This window comes from Phyllopteryx taeniolatus, chromosome 5 (assembly GCF_024500385.1).
Source record: "Phyllopteryx taeniolatus isolate TA_2022b chromosome 5, UOR_Ptae_1.2, whole genome shotgun sequence".
Classification (NCBI taxonomy): Eukaryota; Metazoa; Chordata; class Actinopteri; order Syngnathiformes; family Syngnathidae; genus Phyllopteryx; species Phyllopteryx taeniolatus.
The window spans coordinates 29310091-29331062 of record NC_084506.1 but is presented as its reverse complement, the minus strand read 5'-3'; the positions used below and the strand labels follow the sequence as shown (position 1 = coordinate 29331062).

General features: G+C 41.0%; 1 protein-coding gene across 4 annotated transcripts in view; it reads left to right on the top strand.

Annotated features, from left to right (window-relative positions):
• syt7a (synaptotagmin VIIa) overlaps nucleotides 1–20972 on the top strand; it is a 120782-nt gene that overhangs the window by 22167 nt on the left and 77643 nt on the right. For 2 of the 4 annotated variants that reach the window (XM_061774606.1, XM_061774604.1), the window contains exons 1-2: nucleotides 12012–12132; nucleotides 13956–14142. The exons of 1 other annotated variant lie outside the window; for it this stretch is intronic. In XM_061774606.1, the coding sequence (XP_061630590.1) occupies nucleotides 14043–14142 (100 nt within the window). In that variant the 5' untranslated portion in view covers nucleotides 12012–12132; nucleotides 13956–14042. Of the gene's footprint in view, nucleotides 1–12003; nucleotides 12133–13955; nucleotides 14143–20972 lie in introns of those variants that run through there. One more of the 4 variants, XM_061774600.1, reaches the window with a different exon arrangement.

Genomic DNA, 20972 nt, shown 5'->3' with positions numbered 1-20972 from the left:
TTCATCAAAAAAAAAAAATGGCCTCAAGCGGTTTAATGCCAAGCCTTGCTGAGGTTTACTGTTATACTAAACATAAAACATTTTGTTTTTTAAACGATCAAACCACCAAAAGAAAGGCCCTGCGAGCTTAATTCTAAAGCTAATTAGCATCTATTCTGTGGTGCTCTAACCATTTATACAAACGGATTGAACACCAACGGTTTGTAAACAGCATGTAGACAGAGAATATATCAGTATTCACAGTCATATATTCTTTATCTTCTACGTAGCGCAATTAATATTAGTCCCGTACTGAGGAGGCCAGAAAGGACTTGTGCAGGCATGCCCTGCAGCAATATGATTGGCTGCTGCAAAGAGGGAAGGACGTCTGTCCGTCTTATACTGCCCCGAGGTGGCCAAGGTGTGCACACCAGAGGAAGCAGCATTTAATTGATGCAGTGTGATCCAAAAATAAAAAATAAAAAAAAATCTATTTCATTATGTCATTACAATATTATGGAGCGTTACAGTATTTTTCTTTATTAAAATACACATTATAAGAGTTTTCTTTGTTTTCCTGTGACGGCTGGAACGGATTAATGGCATTTCCAGTCAATTCAGTGGGAAAGGATAATTTGAGATATGAGTGTTTTGAGTTATGAGCGTGGTCACACAAAAGATTGAGATCATATCTCAAGGCAGCACTATACTCTATATACAGTATATATTTATTTCTGTCCAACTCACTCTCACACTAATGAGCAGTGGTGCTTTTCCACATTTCCAGATCATATTTCATGTACGCTACAGTCATTGATTAATGCCAAGTGCCCGAGACCACTCCTGGTGATTATGGCTCTCAGGCTTGGGAGGGGCTGCTGATACCATTAATGATTCATTAAAGGCATACAATGAGATACACCCCAGTTGTCTTGACATTGGGGGCTACTTCAATATTGGGCCACTAGCTTTTGTAAGTTTATTTTCCCATTGAGTTGGCAGGCAGTCGAATGCCCTCAGATGGCATTTGCACGAGCAAACAGTCAAATCTGGACTCTGCACTCCCACAGTGAGTTGCATGCGAATGTGTGGTCACTGGCACAATCCTGCTGCACACTCCGCAAAAACAAACACCCAGGTCAAACAGAGAGCTCCCTGAATACAACAGTGATTCAGCTCATCTCAGTTTGCTCGCCACCCAAAAAAGCATTACATAATAAAAACAAGAACTCCGGTATATGTCATGCTATCATCCAGTATGCATCTTGCCTGTGGTGGTATTCCTTCTTGGGTGCGACAGTAAATAACATTCATGCTGCTAAATTATGATGTCTGCTATGTGATTATCCATAGGGAAAGTGTTTTGTTTTCCCATCAGTGGTGTTCGGAGCATACTTCACGAAACGACGGGCATTTTAATTCATTAATTAACCCATCATAGAAGGATAATGAATGCATAGGACAACATAATATCGGCTTGTCACACCAACCCTGAGGTTTATCTGGTCCTTTCTAGTCTCCGAGTCCACTGCCCTCTGAAACACACTTGCAGCGCACTACATTTCGGGTAAATGGGGTTGCTGTGGCCACCGGGAACTTAGTGTAAACGTAGCATTACAGAACAGCAAACGGAGGAGTTGAGGACAAAGCAAATATGGCAAGTTTGAGGTTCCTGGCAGACACGGCAATCAGGTTTCAGGCCACCGTAAACAAAAAGAGATGGATGAGACGACATGGGTCGTTGGGGGCATGATAGGCTGTGATTGCCATGATGTCTGGCCAAAATTTCAAACTGTTGAAAAATCTGCCATGGCAGTCAGGGTACAGATGAGAAACCAAGGCGGCCGTAGTAAAATGGGGTGAACGCAACAAAACCTGACAGTACGTAGTAGGGCATAACAAAAGTTAGCAGTCTGTAGTATGACGAAAAGCTATGTATTTTCCCGGCATCTCACGGTCTTTCCAGGTTTGTTGTGTTCTGCCGCATTTGTTTTGCATTTTGTCTAGCTTTGCCATGTTTTGTCATGGTTCTTCTCAAAGCAAGATAGGGCATAAGGTAACTGTTTTGTTGAGTTAAATCGTCGATCAGAACATGAGAAACATGAGGGAGCCCATCATAATGTGACGAGCCAGGACGGAACGTACTGGCATCCACGGTCTGAAACATAGTGTGCCTTTAAGGCTCTGGGACTCAGGAGCCTCTTCTCCCATGGTCTGTCACGGATAGAATGATAGACAGTGAGAAAACTTACCAAGATATACAGTAACTATGGAGAAAAAATGGCCAAAATCCCACAGCGCACTACATTTCGGGTAAATGGAGTTGCTGTGGCCAGAGCAGCAAAGAGTTGAGGACAAAGCAAAGCAAGTTTGAGGTAAAACGCGCGGTGGCAGCCGTGACACACGATGGGGAGGGGATCACGATCAGCTTTGTTCTGAAACCCGGCTTTTGAAACAAATAATACTAGACTTCACACCGATTTTATCGGCCTGATCGCTATCGGCCGATAATTAGCATTTTATGTTGATCGGCTTTAATGTCATAATTCGCCGATCCGATCAACGACGTCGTTGATCGGCTCCGCAAAAGACATTTACTCCACGTCGCCATCGTCCACAGTATAATTGTATTTGAATCCAAAAGCTAGTGTATTTTTAGCCTTGTCGCATGTCTTTCGACGTAGTACTGTAAATATCTGACGGCCAATAAAGTTATTTTTAACGGCGGTGTGGGACAGACAACACGTCTGAGACAGAAAACACGTAATGCTCTGATCAGACTACAAGACAAATTTGCTCTTTCACAATTGCACTAGCGGCACGGTGGCCGACTGGTAAGAGCGTCAGCCTCACAGTTCTGAGGACCCGGGTTCAATCCCCGGCCCCGCCTGTGTGGAGTTTGCATGTTCTCCCCGTGCCTGCGTGGGTTTTCTCCGGGCACTCCGGTTTCCTCCCACATCCCAAAAACATGCATTAATTGGAGACTCTAAATTGCCCGTAGGCATGACTGTGAGTGCCAATGGTTGTTTGTTTCTATGTGCCCTGCGATTGGCTGGCAACCAGTTCAGGGTGTACCCCGCCTCCTGCCCGATGACAGCTGGGATAGACTCCAGCACGCCCGCGACCCGAGTGAGGAGAAGCGGCTCTGAAAATGGATGGATGGATGGATGGATGGATGGACAATTGCACTATGTCAGACTACTGCAATAAAATTCTGCATTCCGATACCACCGCATCCTGTTTTTTACGATCATTGGGCTTTATCTTGGCAACTCAAATGCGACTGGATGCACTCGTTACCGTGGCGACGACAACAAGAGTGGATCGCGCCGACTGTATTATATACCTTTATGGAGCCAGGGAACATATTTTACAATTGAAAAGTCTCACGGCACACCAACAAACAAAAATGTCACAAAAAGTAGATACATGAATTACTATATTTACTTCCTGCCATCTAATAGAAGACCATTCATTTGTTCTGTCTGTCACTATGCATCACTGCCATAAATAGATGAACAAAGATATAAATATATTTTTGGAGCAATTAAGTACACAAGTATATACAGTAAATCAACAGGTCATTTAAATAGACACATCACATCTTGTGATCGGATCGGTGATCGTTTTTTTAATCTCGCTGATCGGGATCGGCCCCAAAAATCCTGATCGTGTAAAGTTCATAGTGAACACTGAGCTCTGACGGCCAGGCAGACCCTGTGCACATTGGACGCGGCTGAGCATTGACAGGCATGTGGCTGCCGGCTTCTTCCGACAATCTTCCCTTGGTCTCGCGGCGCCTGACAAAGCTCATTAAAAGACAGTTTGAAAGCTCCTTGGACACGAGGAAGCGTCATGTATTAAACATGAATCACCCAAGGTTATGCGGCATAGTTTAAACATAGATTTATAGTAATTAGAAGCATATGTGCTACATAGACCATTTACCATCAGTATTGTATTCTGTTACATGCTTTAATGTTGAGGGTAATATAATTCTGGACACACACTCATATCTTATCGACACCAACGACATATCAATAGATAGTAATACAGTGAACCCTTGTTTTATTGCGGAGGATACATTCAAGACCCACCTGCAACAGGTGAAAATCTGCAATATAGGGAGAACAAAAAATGTGTTTATATAAATTTATATAAACTTATTAAAACACACTTTTTAAAGTATTCCTTAGCATCTATTTTAAGTCTCTCGCTGTGAAAAAATGGGATACTATCGTAAAACATCCTTTCGTGGGAACAAATTTGTTTGTCAACACCGGTTGAGGTTTTACTGTAAAACTGACACAAGAAAGTGAACACTGTATATTTAAACACGAAAATGTACAACCAGAAAACGTGTCACTGGTCAACGCGACCCGATATACCCGCTACCATGGCGACGACAACAACAATGGATTGCGGCAATGTATTGTGTGGAAAAAAAAAAGAACGACATGAAGAAAAACGTGTGCTGGTCGTCACCGGTGCTCAGGAGAGGACATTCAAGGATTGCTTGAGGTATGTTCACGTACTTTTAATACGATACAGCTCGCGCGCAGGCAACAAAGCGTTATGTAGGCTAGCAAGCTAGTGCTAGCACTGACAGCTGTACGTAAACGACGTGCCAGCGTTCTGTGGAATCATGCTGTAAAGCTTCGGTAAACATTGGTTGGTACGTGTGAATAAATGTTGGCAACGGCGACCAAGTACTGTATGTTGACAACAGCAAGCACGGGAGGCAATGCGCCAGTCGCAAAATGCAATGAACCTGGGTCCTCAGAACTGTGAGGCAGATGTGCTAACCAGTTGCCCACCAACTAAATTATTACATTAAATTAAACTAACATTCACACTTGTTAAATTTCCATTTTGAGTTAAGTCGTTTGAATGCATCACAGTTGCTAACCTGTCTGTTGCTCTCTCAATTCTTTGATGAAGCCATTCAGCAAGGCGGCTTTATATCCGGCATTGCAGACTTATTTAGAAGTATCTTTCAGCTTGCCCTGAGTGTCGGCCGTCAGTGTAGGCAAAATGTTTTCACATACAGTATGTCTTCTTCTTAGTGTGAAAGCCTTTTTCTTTCTCCCTCCGAATACAGGTTTTGGGCACAAAGGAAAGGCGCTGCCCACTAAACGCTCTGCTTCAGAGTGCAGGAGAACACACGTACTGTGTGAGTGTGCATGTGCGTGTGTGTGTGCGTGTGTGTGTCGCTCTGTTACTGTCACTCTTACTAGACCCTTACTAAAAAAAAAAAACTAATCGTTATATTGTGTAATATAAAACTAAGCTATTACTGTTCAGTTTGGTAAACTCTATATAACCTTGGATTATGATGTCCCTTTGTGACCTTTAAAATTTCAGAAAATGAATAAAACCGATGGTTTTCACCTGATCCCGATCATCTGAAAATCACGATTGGCCCTGATTTCCGATCACGTGATCGGATAGGGACATCCCTAGTTATGATCATTGTTAATCTTCAAACAACTGCTTCTTTAACTCACACAGAGCAGTAACACACAAAAAGAGTATACAACAAAAAACCAAACCACGTAATTTCGACAAAGGATGAACTGCGATGAAGCGGGTCAACACTGTACACTTTTTCTATTAAATATCTGATTCTTTCTTATGTCATTTCAAGTATTGCTTCTGAAATGTTGAAACTCACAGGACTCATATGGAATTAAAATGCCAGCTTGAAATGACTTGAGGAGGTGGATAGAAATGTCTTAATGCTCTATTACTCCCTCCCTCCTTCCTCGACTAGCTGTAATACACAATAAAAAACCTTCCATATGTCTTCCTCTGTTTACAAGCTACTGTTCGCTGCAGCACTTTGTGTGATGTACTCCACATGCATTTGACAACCTGGACGTGGCCCATAAAGCATCTCCTGCTCGACCACTACGCTATCTAGTAGATCACAACCGGCATGTACTTAGAGATTCAGAGTTTAGGCAGAGTAAGGGAGATAAAGAAATGGATGGAATGGAAGGATAGCTTGAGGTTACCGGGGGGGCCGGGTGAAGCTACAGAGTTGGAAATGGGGTTTTGAAGGTTTCCTTGTGATTTTAAAATCATTGCCTCGGGGGAATTCATCAAATTTTCTTCAGGAAAGAAGTTCATTCCTCACTTTGATTTTAACTACAGAGCAGCATATAATCAGGGAATGGCACTTAATTAGACATAAGAATGAAACATTGAATCAGAATGTGGATATTTGTGGTAATGGTAGAGTAGTACTGCTTTGCTGTTGGAGGTGGTGTGTGCGTAAGTGATTACTGTATAAGCGCACTGCTTTCTGACCTTGTGTGCAGCATGGAGCCACCTCGAAATGTATTGAGCCATTGTTTTTTGATGATACCTCTTAGATCTACATTTGTGTTGACAGGGATGCTCTACTTTTGCATTCATTGAGCCACTCTGGAGGGATGATTTGCACAGATTTTCAGAGGGAGACACTTGTAAACAAACCATACTCAGTCCATTCTGAATTTGTCATTTTTCTTTGGTGTCACAAAAGCACGGATTACAAATGGCTACGATGTCCACAATGAAAAGTGATTTAGATGTTCGCGTCAAAATTATGGGGGGAAAATAGTCATTTGCCTGTTACGTTGCTAGTCTGCAGTTATTTGCAAAAGTTCTAAGTTTTTACAAAAAAATATTTTCATTACTTGACAAATATTATTGCTCTGTTTAATCGTTTGAGTAATCTTGCACAAAAACACTATTCGCTCTGTGTACAGTGACTCTACAAAATGAGTTTCGCTTTTTTTAACCGAACCACTTAAAAACATATTTTTTCCGTGACGTTGTAATTTGAGATGCACCTGTATATAAGCTGGTAAAGCCACTTTAAACCCATTGTTCTCAGCCGTGATTGGGCTCGAGGCCACTCTAACGCTCACCTCTCTCGGGCGTCTCTTTTAAAGATCCCGCGTCCCCTGACTCTCTGGAGGTGGCAGTTTCTAAAAAGGGGGTTTCTATAATCGTCCGGAAAGTATTTAGCAAAACCAGGTCAAAAGTTCTTTTTTACAAAACAATTAATTTAAGTCTGAATTAATTTTGAATCAAGTTGAAAAAGAATCACTGCAAGTATTCCCAATTGTTAGCACCCAAAGTGTCATATATTGGAAAACGTATCCTGTAAAAATATCTATAACTGGTGGATGAAAGGCGATCTGATACCCTTGCAGGAATGAATAAAGTTAGAAGCTCTCCTTTGCATGTTCTCAGTCTCAATGTTAAAAGTGGTTGCATCAGTTGGGCTTAAAAAAGCAAATATTTAATTTTCTGTGGACCAATAAGAGTGGAACTGGACAATTTCCCAAGTACTCTGATGTCTTCTAAAGTACACAAAAACCGCATCGAGCATTTTGGTCTCTTGACATACTTTGCCTGACATGTCTTTGAGAAGTACTGTATGTACACCCATTGTACTTTTCTTTTTGCTTCCCCATCAAGGATACATTATAGATTATGAGTGAAGATTGGATATGCTTTATCTTCTGTCCAAAATTGAGGACATTAAAGAGTTAAAGCAAACAAACCCATTTATATTCTCTCACCCAATAAGAATCGATGAGAGAATTGATAACGAATCGGATCGATAATCAGTATGGATAATGGAATCGTGAAATTCTTATCAATTCTTATCCCTATATAGGCGTGAAACGTTTAAAAAAAAAACAAAAAAAAACAAAGTTGGTCATTGTTACATAAAGTTACCCTCCAGTATCTTGAAGGTAAAAAGGTGCTCCATACAGTAAAAACAGTCTATTCCCTTTTCAGTTCAAAACGTATACAGGTGAAGACATAGCCTTTCATCAAGCGCTAACACAGTTGGCAAGCATAGCTGACAACATGAAGAGATGTTCTTCAAAGGGGAAATTAGAGATGTGAGCAATTGAGAAAGTGCTGCCTCGTCGTTATTTTTTTATTTTTTTTTGGGCTGCACGGTGAAGAGCCGTGAGCAGTTGTTGGCCTGCTTGCCTACGACATTGTGCCCTTCAAGTCGCCCGCACAGCCAGCCATACGTGAGTGTCCCTCGCTCCCTCCCCACGATGCGGCCTGTCAGCTTGCTGCTAACATAGCCTTTAGGTAGGGCACGCAAGCAGTCCTCCTTTTTCCCTCTTCCGTTCCGTCGAAACATATTTTGCTGTGTTTTGAGAAAAGGTTTACATAATCTAACTGGACCAGATGGAGGAGATGCACCAGACCCCTCCCCGCATATATTATTATATCATCTGTTTGTGACCACTCAACCATTCAACCATACAGTAATCAGCCAGAAATGCAGTGGAAGTGACACTTGTCATTTCACCAGCCCATGAACACATGTATACCAGGGTCCCTTGTGGACTCCTCTGGACCACCACCCCCATTGTCTTAGATCCAAACCTCCAGGACTGTGAGGAATCGTCAAGAGGTGCCTGGTGTTGCAGACTGCATCCAAAGGCTGTGCACAGCACAACAATTCCCACAAAGGCATGTACACACACATCCTGTTTTACATTTCATTTGCGCATCAATTAGTCTTTTGAAATGATGCAGCAGTAACCGCTTCACACATAGCCATTAGATAACTACTGGGGATGTGTGCAAAACGGAGCCATTAGCTGATATTTAAAGTGGAGTGGTGTGTTTTTTTGTCACGCACATAAAATCACCGGATCTGATATTTGTTTCAATGTTGTGATTGATATCATCACGCTCATTATTGTTGGCTTGTCGTGGCTTAGATGTAATGTTTTCAGTGTTTTCTCACAGGATCACTGACTGCAGCTGTGTGAGGTTAAAACAGTCCATTATTCGATGCATGCAATGTATGATTTGCCAATAATTCACCTTCGACTTACATTCATAGACATGCAATATTTAAACATACATAGTATATACAAAGTATGTTGGGATGTAACTATCTAAAACTAGCAGACATTCCAACAGCTTCTTCCCTCTTGCCATTAACTACTTAAACAGTTAATTTACAATTCCATTGTAAAATGCTGCCAATTTTGTCTTGAGATTGTTGGCGCATCTCCGTAGGTCCAATTATACATTATTCCTGCACTCAGCGTAGTCGTCTCGCCACTGCGCTATTTGCATATCTGTTGTTGACCAATACTGGCCACTCATGTGCTTGAGAAGTATCTGCACCATTTGCACAATTGACACTGTTCGAGATTATCGCACTACTAGTCACTTTATAAACTGCTTTAATTTCTTAAAGTCTCTGCGCCATTTGCACAATGGTCACTGTACCAGATTATTGCTCTATTAGTCATTTCAAACTGCTCTAAATTGGTAGAGGACTCTGCATCATTTGCACAATTGCCAAAAAAAAAGATTAAAAAATTGTATCGGCATTACCACATTACCGGTAACCGTTCATTGCTCAGTGACTCTCCGTACTGTTTTTATGTTTTTATGTATCAAAAGTACTTTCTGTAAAATGGCTGCCTGTTGTAGTACCAGAGCAGCTCCAACTACCGGAGACAAATTCCTTGTGTGTTTTTGACATACTGTAATTTCTCGTGTATAATGTGCAAACCCCCCCCCCCCCCCCAAAATTGTCAAAAGTCAATAGTGCGCTTTATACATAGGTATAGCGGCAAATGGAAAAAACGTTCACATTTTATAAATATATGCCGCCATCTAGTGGTTATTAAAAAGCTGTACACATTCATTCCAAAATGCCACCGCCAGCTAGTGGTTATAAAAAAAGTGTAGCCTACACTTTCTTTCCAATATGACAGAGGTACTGTCAGGTGTGGGAAGTAGCTGAACCCAAGAGCAGGCGGAGGCTGATGTAAAATGATGAACAGTTTATTGAGCAAAGGTTATGGAAGTGGTCTTGGATGTGTTGACAGGCGGTGGCGTGGACAGGTGGCAGGCAGTGGACAGAACAGGGGGCTGGCAGGAATGACGTGGTTCAGGAACACTGGGAACGAGGAGACACAAGAGTTAACAAGGGAACGAGTAGTTGAGTAGCTTACATGAGTACGGTGGGCCGTGGTACTGCTAGGAGAGGATGCAATACTTTGGCGAGGATTTCTGGGAACAGGCAGGCTTAAATGTGGGTGGTGATGAGGCTTGATTGGAGACAGGTGCGTGGCTTGAGGAGCTGAAGCTGAGAGGGGAGGGGAGAGAGAGGACGAGAGGGCGCCATCCAGGCTCCAAAACGGTACTGCAGGGCAGTACATGACAGGTATGTATGACTGCATATATGTACAATTGTGCTCATACGTTTACATACCCTGGCAGGGTTTTCCAGAATTTTGAGGTCAACTTTGGGGGTGCGTATTATACATGGGTGCACATTATACACTTGAAATTACGGAACTTGGCAAATAAAGATGATTCTGATTCTGATTTAAATGCGATAACAATTAAATAACTTAGTAGTTACTCTTTCATATCTGTTTCACAATATATACAATTGAAGAAGGGTGAGCCAAAACAAGCAGACATTCTATCTTTTATTTGAATTTTTTTCTTAAAAACACACATTAAACACGAAATGTTTTGATTAAGATTTTTTTTTTTTTTTTTTTACCAGTCCAATTAAAAAAATATTTGCACTGAATTAATGCGATGTTTACACAAAGTTCATGATGTTACCAATGCATTGCCTGTATATTATTCATGAAAACCATAGCGGTGCTAGCTTGAATTGCGCCTAATGCGAAACCCTCTCGATGACTACACGCCCCCCCAGTATTGACTGGGTACTTTTTTATTTACACAATCATCAACACAAAACACAAGCGTTGCAGCTAAGAATTATGCGAACAACAGCAACATTGACTGCAAAAATGATGATTACGTAACCAAGACTGTCTGGCGGAGCTACAAGGTCGCCAGTGACACCCAATAATTTAACCAACCAATGCTAGCAAACCTACCTTCAAAATTGCACCGGTACAATGAGGTGTAAAACCAGAAGTAAATATTGCTCAACAGTGACAGGAAGAGGGAGAACAACTCTAAGACCAGGGGGTGGAAATTCCCTATACAAACACCAAAAATTGACGTTGTAATGTATTGTGGATTTGGCTCCGTTTCCAAGAGTGTCCTTCTTGGCTTGCTGTACTGTGAGCAGCCGAGGAGCGGTGTAATAAACAGCACTACAGTCTACTGCAGCATACTCTTTTGGTTCTTGTTTCTGTGCATTTACAAATGCATATTTTCCAGATATGTCACACCATTACACAATGCCATTTCACACAGCATTTTTTTTGATTTTTTATTTTTTTTACCATGCCGCCCTGTGCGATCGCACGTTTCGCACATGCCAGGAACCGCCACTGCATTGAAATCAAGATAATTTATAGTTCATTCACAGATGTATCACGCCCATTTGACCTACATGCATCAATCACACTCTCTTCCAGAAAATTACTCATTGATTGTCAATCATCATCTTAAAATATATTCATTATCAAAAGATAGGAAGGAAGGAAGGACAAAATGTAAGAAAATATATTCAATGGTCGTTTAGATGAGCCGTGTTTACTCTGTGGCAGAGAATACAGAGATTTACTGACAGCCAAACTCGTCATTCGGTTGACATTATCGATATCTGATTCTGCAATGTGAGAGATAAGAACGAGTTGTGTTGAAATATCTCCTTGGATGTTCTGAATGTCATTATTTTATGTCTCATATGCAAACGTGTTTAATGAGGTAGATGTTGACGTTCATGGCACTATCAAAGATTGTTGCCACTGACAATGCAAACCTTTTGTTTTAACAATGAAATCAAGCACATTTATATTTTACTTTAGTTTGAATCCCTCTTTGTAAATCAACTGAATAGTGAGTGACTTCCTAGGCAAACAAATCCCACCTAATTTAAAGAAGATTAAATTAACTAGAACAAAACTGTATTAATAGTTTAGTATTAAAGCTTTTCCTGGATCAGTTTGTGCTTTCGAAAGCACCTCAATCGTCTCAAAGGTCAGGTTGCATAAAAATAGCTCAAGTGCCCTGTTTGTCCTTTCGGTAATTTAACAAACCTCATCGAGACGAGGCAAAGAGGCTGCCTCTTAGCATTCGTTACTCCTTGCCTCCTCCATCTGGGCCGTGACACGTGAAGGGAGCTATAGGTCTCCCGAAGACAGTTAATAAATCAACTTTGATCAGGTTAGTTCTTCCTCTTTGTTTTTTCAATCCAATCGCAATAAATAATGTGCGTGATACCAGCGAGATGCTTTGTGGCAATTTAGCATGCTTGTCCCTGGTCACTGCTGCGAGCTCTCAACAGAGCTGAGAGTACAATGAGAAAACAATAAAAAAAACAAATTCAACTCCGCGATGGCTCGGTTATCAGTTGTCTCAGTTGTCTCGCTCTTGCCAGACTTCAGGAATGGGGGAGCAACTGGTTGTATTGAGTGTTTGTAGAAAATGTCTAACAAGTCCATCCATCCATCCATTTTCTGAGCCGCTTCTCCTCACTCGGGTCGCGGGCGTGCTGGAGCCTATCCCAGCTGTCATCGGGCAGGAGGCGGGGTACACCCTGAACTGGTTGCCAGCCAATCACAGGGCACATAGAAACAAACAACCATTCTCACTCACAGTCATGCCGACAGGCAATTTAGAGTCTCCAATTAATGCATGTTTTTGGGATGTGGGAGGAAACCGGAGTGCCCGGAGAAAACCCACGCAGGAACGGGGAGAACATGCAAACTCCACACAGGCGGGGACGGGGATTGAACCCCGCACCTCAGAACTGTGAGGTTGACGCTCTAACCAGTCGGCCACCGTGCCGCCTGTCTAGCAAGTCATTCACCAAAATAAAAAGTAGGAGAGTTTGCAACACCAATTGTATTCACCAGCTAAAACAATGGATTCACGAGATAAACTACCGGTTATAGCAGCTTCTCTTTCTTCTACCAGTCTTCCTTTGTATTTTCCAGTAGTCTGGATGCTCTGTGGCACCCAGCTGCCTCTCACTGGTCAGTCTTAGTACTAAGCAGACATCTGGTTTTGAGGGAGGAGACTTGCAGTTGTCGACAGATATATTGTTATGTGTTTGGTAGTGGTTGAACTGATTAGTCAACTAGTTGACGGATTGACTTTACCATACCGCAATGGTGGTTATACTGTAGCTTGAGTCGATTAACACTGCCGTGTTGTTTGCCTGTTTGGGTGCAACATCTCTGCTTCTTCTCCACCTCCTCCTCCTCCTACTACTACTACTAAATTGGTTTTATAAAGAGATTTTCTATATTTGCAAAAATGTAACATTCAGAAATGGAAATAAAAAGTCAAATTGAGGTCGATTTATTGCCACTCACTGATGCCTCGCTGAAATCAACAGGTGGTGAGTCCGTGCAGCTAATTATCAGCGGTGCCTCAAGCATGTAGCAACATTTAATAAAAATGAGACCGGTAGTATAGTCATTTCAAAATGATGCAAATATGCAGTATGCAAGTCTATCCACAAATACAGTATAACGAAAGCACAAGTGCTATGAACGTCCATGAAAAGACACCTCGGAGCCTGTTCTTAAGTGCTTTTCCAGACACAGAATAAAAATCATGCAAACCTAGAAACAAATCAGGGGAAATGTTTAAAGGTTCTTTGAAAAGTGCAGTATATATTACTAGTATATTAGTACTGTATTCGCATGGGTTGGCTATTGTAATCAATTAGAATTTGGTCAGTTGTGTATACCTGAATGTCTTGAATCAACTCAGGCAAAATGGAATATACAACAACAACAACGACAACATGACTCTTCTCAATACAACACAGGCATGAAACATTGAGAGTGATACATCCCATTTAAAACATTATTTAAACATTAATTTCCCGCATGGTCAATCAAAGAAATAAAGTTAAATGGCCATCACTAGCTACAGTTGAGACATAGTCTGATTGCAGCTAATAACTTCAATCCCTCCCCTTTCTGATTACATTTTATTCAGTTTAGCCTCACACTACTATTATTTTCCCACCTCAGCTGTGCCTGCAGTAGTTAGCCGAATGACATCCTTGTCATGATTTGTGCGGCGACGGCGTCTGAAGTCGGTGATAGAGGACTGACTGCATGTCACTCCGCGTAATGGCGCCAACCAGATTGATTCTCTGCCACTGGGCTGCTGTATTAGTTGATGTGACAAACCGCGACATCCCTCTCGGTAATGCAGGTAATGTAGCCATTCTCATATGCAACTATGCACTCATCCTGTAGTTCCATAAGAGTTATCATTAATATACTTGTGAATAAAACTTAAGGCAGCTAAAATGTCCTCAGGTCCTGTAGAATTGAGTTTACGGCAAAGGGAAAATTACAGCGTGCGTCTTGGCCGAGTGAAAGCCGCAAGAAGAAAACTATATTTCCCATGAGCCACCGACTCCATCCTGATGAGAGCGAGCAGCTGCGCAGCGTCGTCAATAAGTCTCAGTCTGCTGGGTGTTACGCCGTTGTAAATTGTTGACAGTTCTACAAGCAAACACATCAATGGGAAGTCAAGCAACAGACAGCGGCTTTGAGGGCCCGTGTGTGCTTATGGAGGGCAATTGGTGTTTATATAGCACTCACTGTAGGCTAAAACAAAAACTTCATTCTGGAGAACAGTCCGCATGTTAAACGGTGCCATCAATTATTAAATGTGTTTGTAGGATGAAGCCCATTTGTCAGTTATGTGCAATCGATGCATTACACCAGGGTCGTCCAAACTTTTTCTTCCAAGGGCCACGTACAGAAAAATGGAATGCTGCCGCTTTGATATTCTTCATCTTCAGTTTATTTACAATAACACCCTAAAACCAGTCCACCACTGTAGGTAAAGCAATTATTTATTGTTTTTATATATATTATATGTATTTACTGCGATTGGCTGGCGACCAGTTCAGGGTGTTTTCCGCCTCTCGCCCGTAGATAGGCTGGGATAGGCTCCAGCACACCCGCGACCCTCGTGAGGATAAGCGATACGGAAAATGAATGAATGAATGAATGAATGAATGATTTGTATTTACAGTAGATGATAAAGCAAAAGGTACAGGATTTTTAAGGATTTTGGGGTGGATAGCACTTGTCCCACTGAAATAAATCTGCCCCTGTATTGAGCAGCAGCATAATCACAACTCCACATTCAGAACTAAAACAAGAGCAATCTGTGCCAAGCTGACCTTGGCACCAAACACAAAGTGGAGCAAACGATCACAATTCACTTGCAATTTGCTGCTGTATATGAATTATCATCATATATCATTGGGGTGTTATTGCGAGGCATTTTGTTACTATTTGAATTGTAATTATTTTCTTTGCATTTTTGCAAATATAGAAAAACTCTATATAAAACCAATTTAGTAGTAGTAGGAGGAGTTGGAGAAGGAGCAGAGACGTTGCACCCAAACAGGCAAACAACACGGCAGTGTTAATTTTGTTGACGAAAACCTTTAATCATAGGTATAGTCAACAAAAAAACATTTCCTGACTAAAACGAGACGATGACTACATAAAAATGTTTCTCTGGAGACTAAGATGATGACAAAGCGAATAGATAGTTTTGTCAATGAATAAAAACGAGACAGAAATGCCTGCCAGAGACGAGATCCAATCAGAACTAATTTTGTTTGAAGATGTGGGATAAATTGTCAAGCGAACCAATCAAAACAACGTGATAAGGAAGTAACGTAGACAGTTTGAGAAGGAATCCAGCAGCCACAATCAGAGAACTGCAGTCGTGCTCACCATTATTGGCACCCAGTCATATTTTGCATAACCTGAATAATATCTTCAGAGATAATTGGAAATGTCCCAAACTTATACCATCAGGAGCTTTTAATTAAAGGTCTAAAGTAAATTAACAAAGAAAATAGTTTTTTTCAACTTAGATATTGTAATTTCAAAGACAAAAAAAGCACAAACAGAAACCCGGATGTGCAGCAATGTTGGCACCCCTCCTTAATATTTGGTTGTATACGTTTCTTCTATCCATCTATAAGCTTTTTGCACTTCTCAGGTTGGATTTTCTCCCACTCTTCCTTTGCAATTTGTTCTAGCTCTTGAACATTTTCAGAGTTCTTTTCCCCAATGACAGATGTCAGCCCCCCCCCAAAGATTTTCAACTGGATTGAGATCAGGACTAATTGCTGGCCATTTTTAAACAGTCCATTTTTTCCCCTTTTGAATCATTCCTGTGTGCTTTCGGGTGTGTGCTTTGGGTCTTTGTCTTGCTGGAGGACCCATGATCTTCAGCTCAAACCAAGTTTTCTTACACTGGGTTAGACATTTCGTTCTAAAATCTTTTTCTCTTTCTGATTTCATGACTTCTGTGATAAAGTCACTGCCTCCTCCTTTTTTATGGATTATTTAGCATCTTATAAATCCGGTGGCTTGGTGACGCTGTTTTACTAACCCTCCTCTCCGTTTTGCATAGGTGTGTGGAAGACTCGAATAATTGTGTCAATACTGTTCATAAAATACGTTGTTATTGTGTTGCTGTTTGTCCCGAGACACCCCACGTACTTTCCTTTTAGTACCACCCCAATTCCACTGAAGTTGGGACATTGTGTTAAACATAAATAAAAACAGAATACAATGATTTGGAAATCATGTTCGACCTCTATTTTAATTGCAGAATATGGTTTGGCATTGTCTTGCTGAAATAAGCAGGGGCGTCCATGAAAAATACGTTGGGATGACAGCACATGTTTCTCCAAAACCTGTATGTACCTTTCAGCATTAATGGTGCCTTCACAGATGTGTACGTTACCCATGCCATTGGCACTAACACAGCCCCATACCATCACAGATGCTGGCTTTTGAACTTTGCGTCCATAACAGTCCGGATGGTTCTTTTCCTCTTTGGCCCGGAGGACACGACGTCCACAATTTGCCAAATCTTAGATGAGCTCGGGCCCAGAGAAGCCGGCGGCGTTTCTGGGTGTTGTTGATAAATGGCTTTTGCTATGCATACTAGAGTTTGAAGTTGCACTTACGGATGTAGCGCCGAACTGTATTTACTGACATTGGTTTTCTGAAGTGTCCCTGAGCCCATGTGATATCCTTTACACATTGATGTCGGTTTTTGATGCAGTGCCACCTGAGGGCTTTCAATGTTGGTTTTGGGCCTTCCCGCTTGCATGCAGTGATTTCTCCAGATTCTCTCAACCTTTCGATGATATTATGGACCGTAGATGATGAAATCCCTAAGTTCCTTGCAATTGTACGTTGAGGAACATTGTCCTTAAACCTTTTGACTATTTTCTCACGCACTTGTTCACAAAGAGGTGAGCCTTGCCCCATCTTTGTATTCTGTTTTTATTTATGTTTAACACGTCCCAACTTCATTGGAATTGGGGTTGTAGTTTTTACTAGATTGTGTGTTCTACTGCGTGTCAGTTTTTCTCGATTGCAGTTGAAGGTGTCATTAATGCACAGTTTTTAGGGTGTGTGCTTTGAATGCAACTCTAGTTCCAGAACGTCTTTGGACTTTGAAAATAAACCTTTTGTTAAGAAGGCTTTTTTGCCTCGGAGCCACAACAGGTGGCTTATGATATGGACGCGACGATGCGTGTTTGTGTAGTTATCCAAGAAATAACAGTTCACGGGGCACGTCTGTGTCACAGTGCAGGAGACTATAGATGTTATTATTTTTTTCTTTTTAGGCTAATACTTGAGGTTCACCGATTAAGAAAGCGCAGGCTTAGGGTATTACATCTTATGCACTCAAATGTTTTTATTTTTGCACTAATGGCACTCCTAATGTTACAATTTTATGTGTAAATAAATGTGGTCCACATAAGTAGATCTGTCTGTGTGTGAAATGCAAACCTTACTGTTGCTTAACACATTCATAGGGTTTTCATTTTATCTTTGTCAGGGGTTTAAAACATTTTATATCGAAGTACCACCATTATGACCAACTTCAAAATACAGACATACACTAGGTGTTCAGTATTCATCAAAAAATAGCAGCGGTTGTATTCCTAAAAGTTGTATTTAATTTTGTAAACCACTATAACATACATTCGTGGTGTGAACATTAAAACTGTGCTTGAATGTGGAAAAAAAAACATTACTTAAATGATTCAATTAAAAATGTACTGTGCACCAAAGGTCAATAAAAATTGTACCTAAATAAATATTTGAATAAAGTTCTAAAATATTAATTGTAAATGTATTGAGCTTAGGTTTTACAAATATACTCTAATAGTAACATTATGCACATTTACATCAGTAATTCCTTTATGTACCACTAGAGTGAGCCCGCATATAACTGGTGTTACTTGTATCGCACTTTGATAAGCATTGATCTTGGTGAACATAATTACTTTCAGAAAATGAAGGAAGTTGACATTACCCTTAGTCGACTAAATGTACTGTAGATTTGGTTGACTATAACCTTACATTGGCGACATGGTGGCCGACTGTTTAGCACATCTACCTCACAGTTCTGAGGACATGGGTTCAAATCCGGCCTCGCCTGTGCTGAGTTTGCAGGTTCTCCTCGTACCTGCGTGTTTTTTTTCCCCAGGTACTCCAGGTTTCCTCTCACATCCCAAAAACATGCATGGTAGGTTAATTGAAAACTCTAAATTGCCCGTAGGTGTGAATGTTTATTTGTTTATATGTGCCCTGCGATTGGCTGGCGACCAGTTCAGGGTGTACCCCGTCTCTCGCCCAGAGACAGCTGGGATAGGCTCCAGCATGCCCGTGACCCACGTGAGGATAAGCGGTACGGAAAATGGATGGATGGATAATCCTATGGTATTTCGTCAACTAACACTAGACTAAATCTAAAACAATTTCAATGACAACATTATAACTAAAATTAACTTACATTTTAGTCAAAAGACAGGACTGACTAAAACTAAGTCAAAATTTGCTGTCAAAATTAACACTGCAACACAGGTTGTATCAACCGCTAATTTAAGTATATGCTGCGGGCCGCTAAAACCTGGGCTGTTGTTTGGACACCCCTGCATTACATGTACAGTACAGAGCTGGGAAAAATATTTATACTCTGTGGTCAAGTAGGAGATTTTCAAAAAATAACTGTCATAAATTTCCCCGAGCTGACCTGTTTACCCCAGAAGAGCACCTTGTTCGTAATGGAGTGTTACTATAACACAAAATGTTATCGGCTTGAAGTTTAATCTGTTGCGAACCCGCAGGGAGGTGCACACGACGAGTGTGGCCGTGAGCACACGAAAAATTATTTTAAGTCTGTCCCTGTAGGTCAAGCTACTGACTCTGATTGGTTGTTTTTTGACATCCTGGCACAATGGAAAGAAAAACCTGCACACGTAATAGTTTTCTTCTTCCATTAACTTGAATGGTGCCCGTACTGAGAAAAAAAAGATCACACTCTCAAAACATGTTCCTATAGCTTTGCTAACGTTGTGAAATGAATAATAAAACAATACTAAATTAGCTAATGACAACAACTGAAAGACTAGACCTTACCTGTAAGTTTTTAAAAAAACATCAAAAAATTGTTTTTTTTTTTTACATCTGACTGAGAATTTTGAATGCCAGAAACAGGTGTTGATTAGGGTGGCACAAGACATAACAGTACCGCCACGACTCATTCTTGGAGCTGACGGCATCAAAGAATTCTCTTGAGTCAGGCCATGGATATGGAGCATCTTTCTTCTCTGAATCTGTTGCGCTCCACAATGTCGCTGCTCTCCCTGTTTTTTCGGCCTTATAAGTCCATAAGATCTCAATCAGTCAATCAAGCGGTTGACATTCCCTCTGTCTATTTAAGTCTTTTTTTCTGTAGTGTGGTCTTCAGTGGAGGTTGAAAAAAGTAACGGGCCTAGAAAGTAAAGATATCTGTTTTCAAATTTAGGGCGTAAAAGTAAAAAAGTCATGAAATATTTCTGCTATGTTACTTCCCACCACTGACAGTGGAGGTTATGGGTTTTATTTCATTACTTTGATTTGTCCTTTCATTGACATTGGCTGATGCTAATGAGGGTTATTTTTGGTCCAGCCTGTCCAGAAGGAGTCTAAAAACAGGCGCCTCTAAACCAATGTAGTTTACTCCCCTGGGCATTTCCCATTGTGCGGCTTATGGGGACGAGATCAGTGGTCTCATTGTGGACGTTCGCTGCTGATAGATGAGAGGTCACCTGGGGAGAGAGGTGGTCACCGGAGAGATGGGATTCTCTGTTCCATCTAATTTGAGCAGCAGCCCTTGAACAAATACAGTATAATGTAGCCTGTTGTGAAGTTACTCTTTTTTTTCTTGTGCACTCTTGATGGTGTAAATTATAGTTATAAAGCAGCCTGTTGCTCATACAAAGACAGGATCACAACAATCACGGCTTCCGCAGTAACCTTTCAGCGTCCCTCACTTACCTGCCACACTTGTACGCTTGGACAGATCCTTCCGCGTTGTGAGAGCTCCCAATACCAGTTTGACAAATGTTATGATCGGAGGCGAGCCAAAGTTTCCTCTCAGGAATGAGTAGTCAATCATCCTAATCAACACTAAATTACATGAATTGTACACATTTTCCTCATAGTGGAGAAAAAATAAGAAATAATCCATTCCAGGGTCAAACTGTCAACATCATAAAACATTTATCAACTGTCCAGACAATGTCATTTTTAAGTTGGGATGGGCATAATAATTGATTGTGGAATTGAAATGGATGAGTACACAACTTGGTTGCAGCCACATAGGCACCGTTGAGTTACAATGCTTAACACAACATTGGCATTAAAAGAGGAGTTTAAAGCAGTTGGAAAAAAACTACAAAAAAAAAAAAGAGTACAAAATAAATCTATTAATCAGTCGATAACGTCATATCATACAAGTGCAATAAAAGTTCAACACTATTGATATTAAAGGCGCCATATTTTACCAAACCAACTTTTTCTAGTATTTGGGATGTAATATTGCCTCTATGGTGCCTCTGTAAAGATGTGACATCTGAATTAAAATCATCCACGCATTCCTGAGTTCCAAAGTTTTTCTGCCAAGAGGCCTGAAATCAGGTAATTCGAATTTCTACT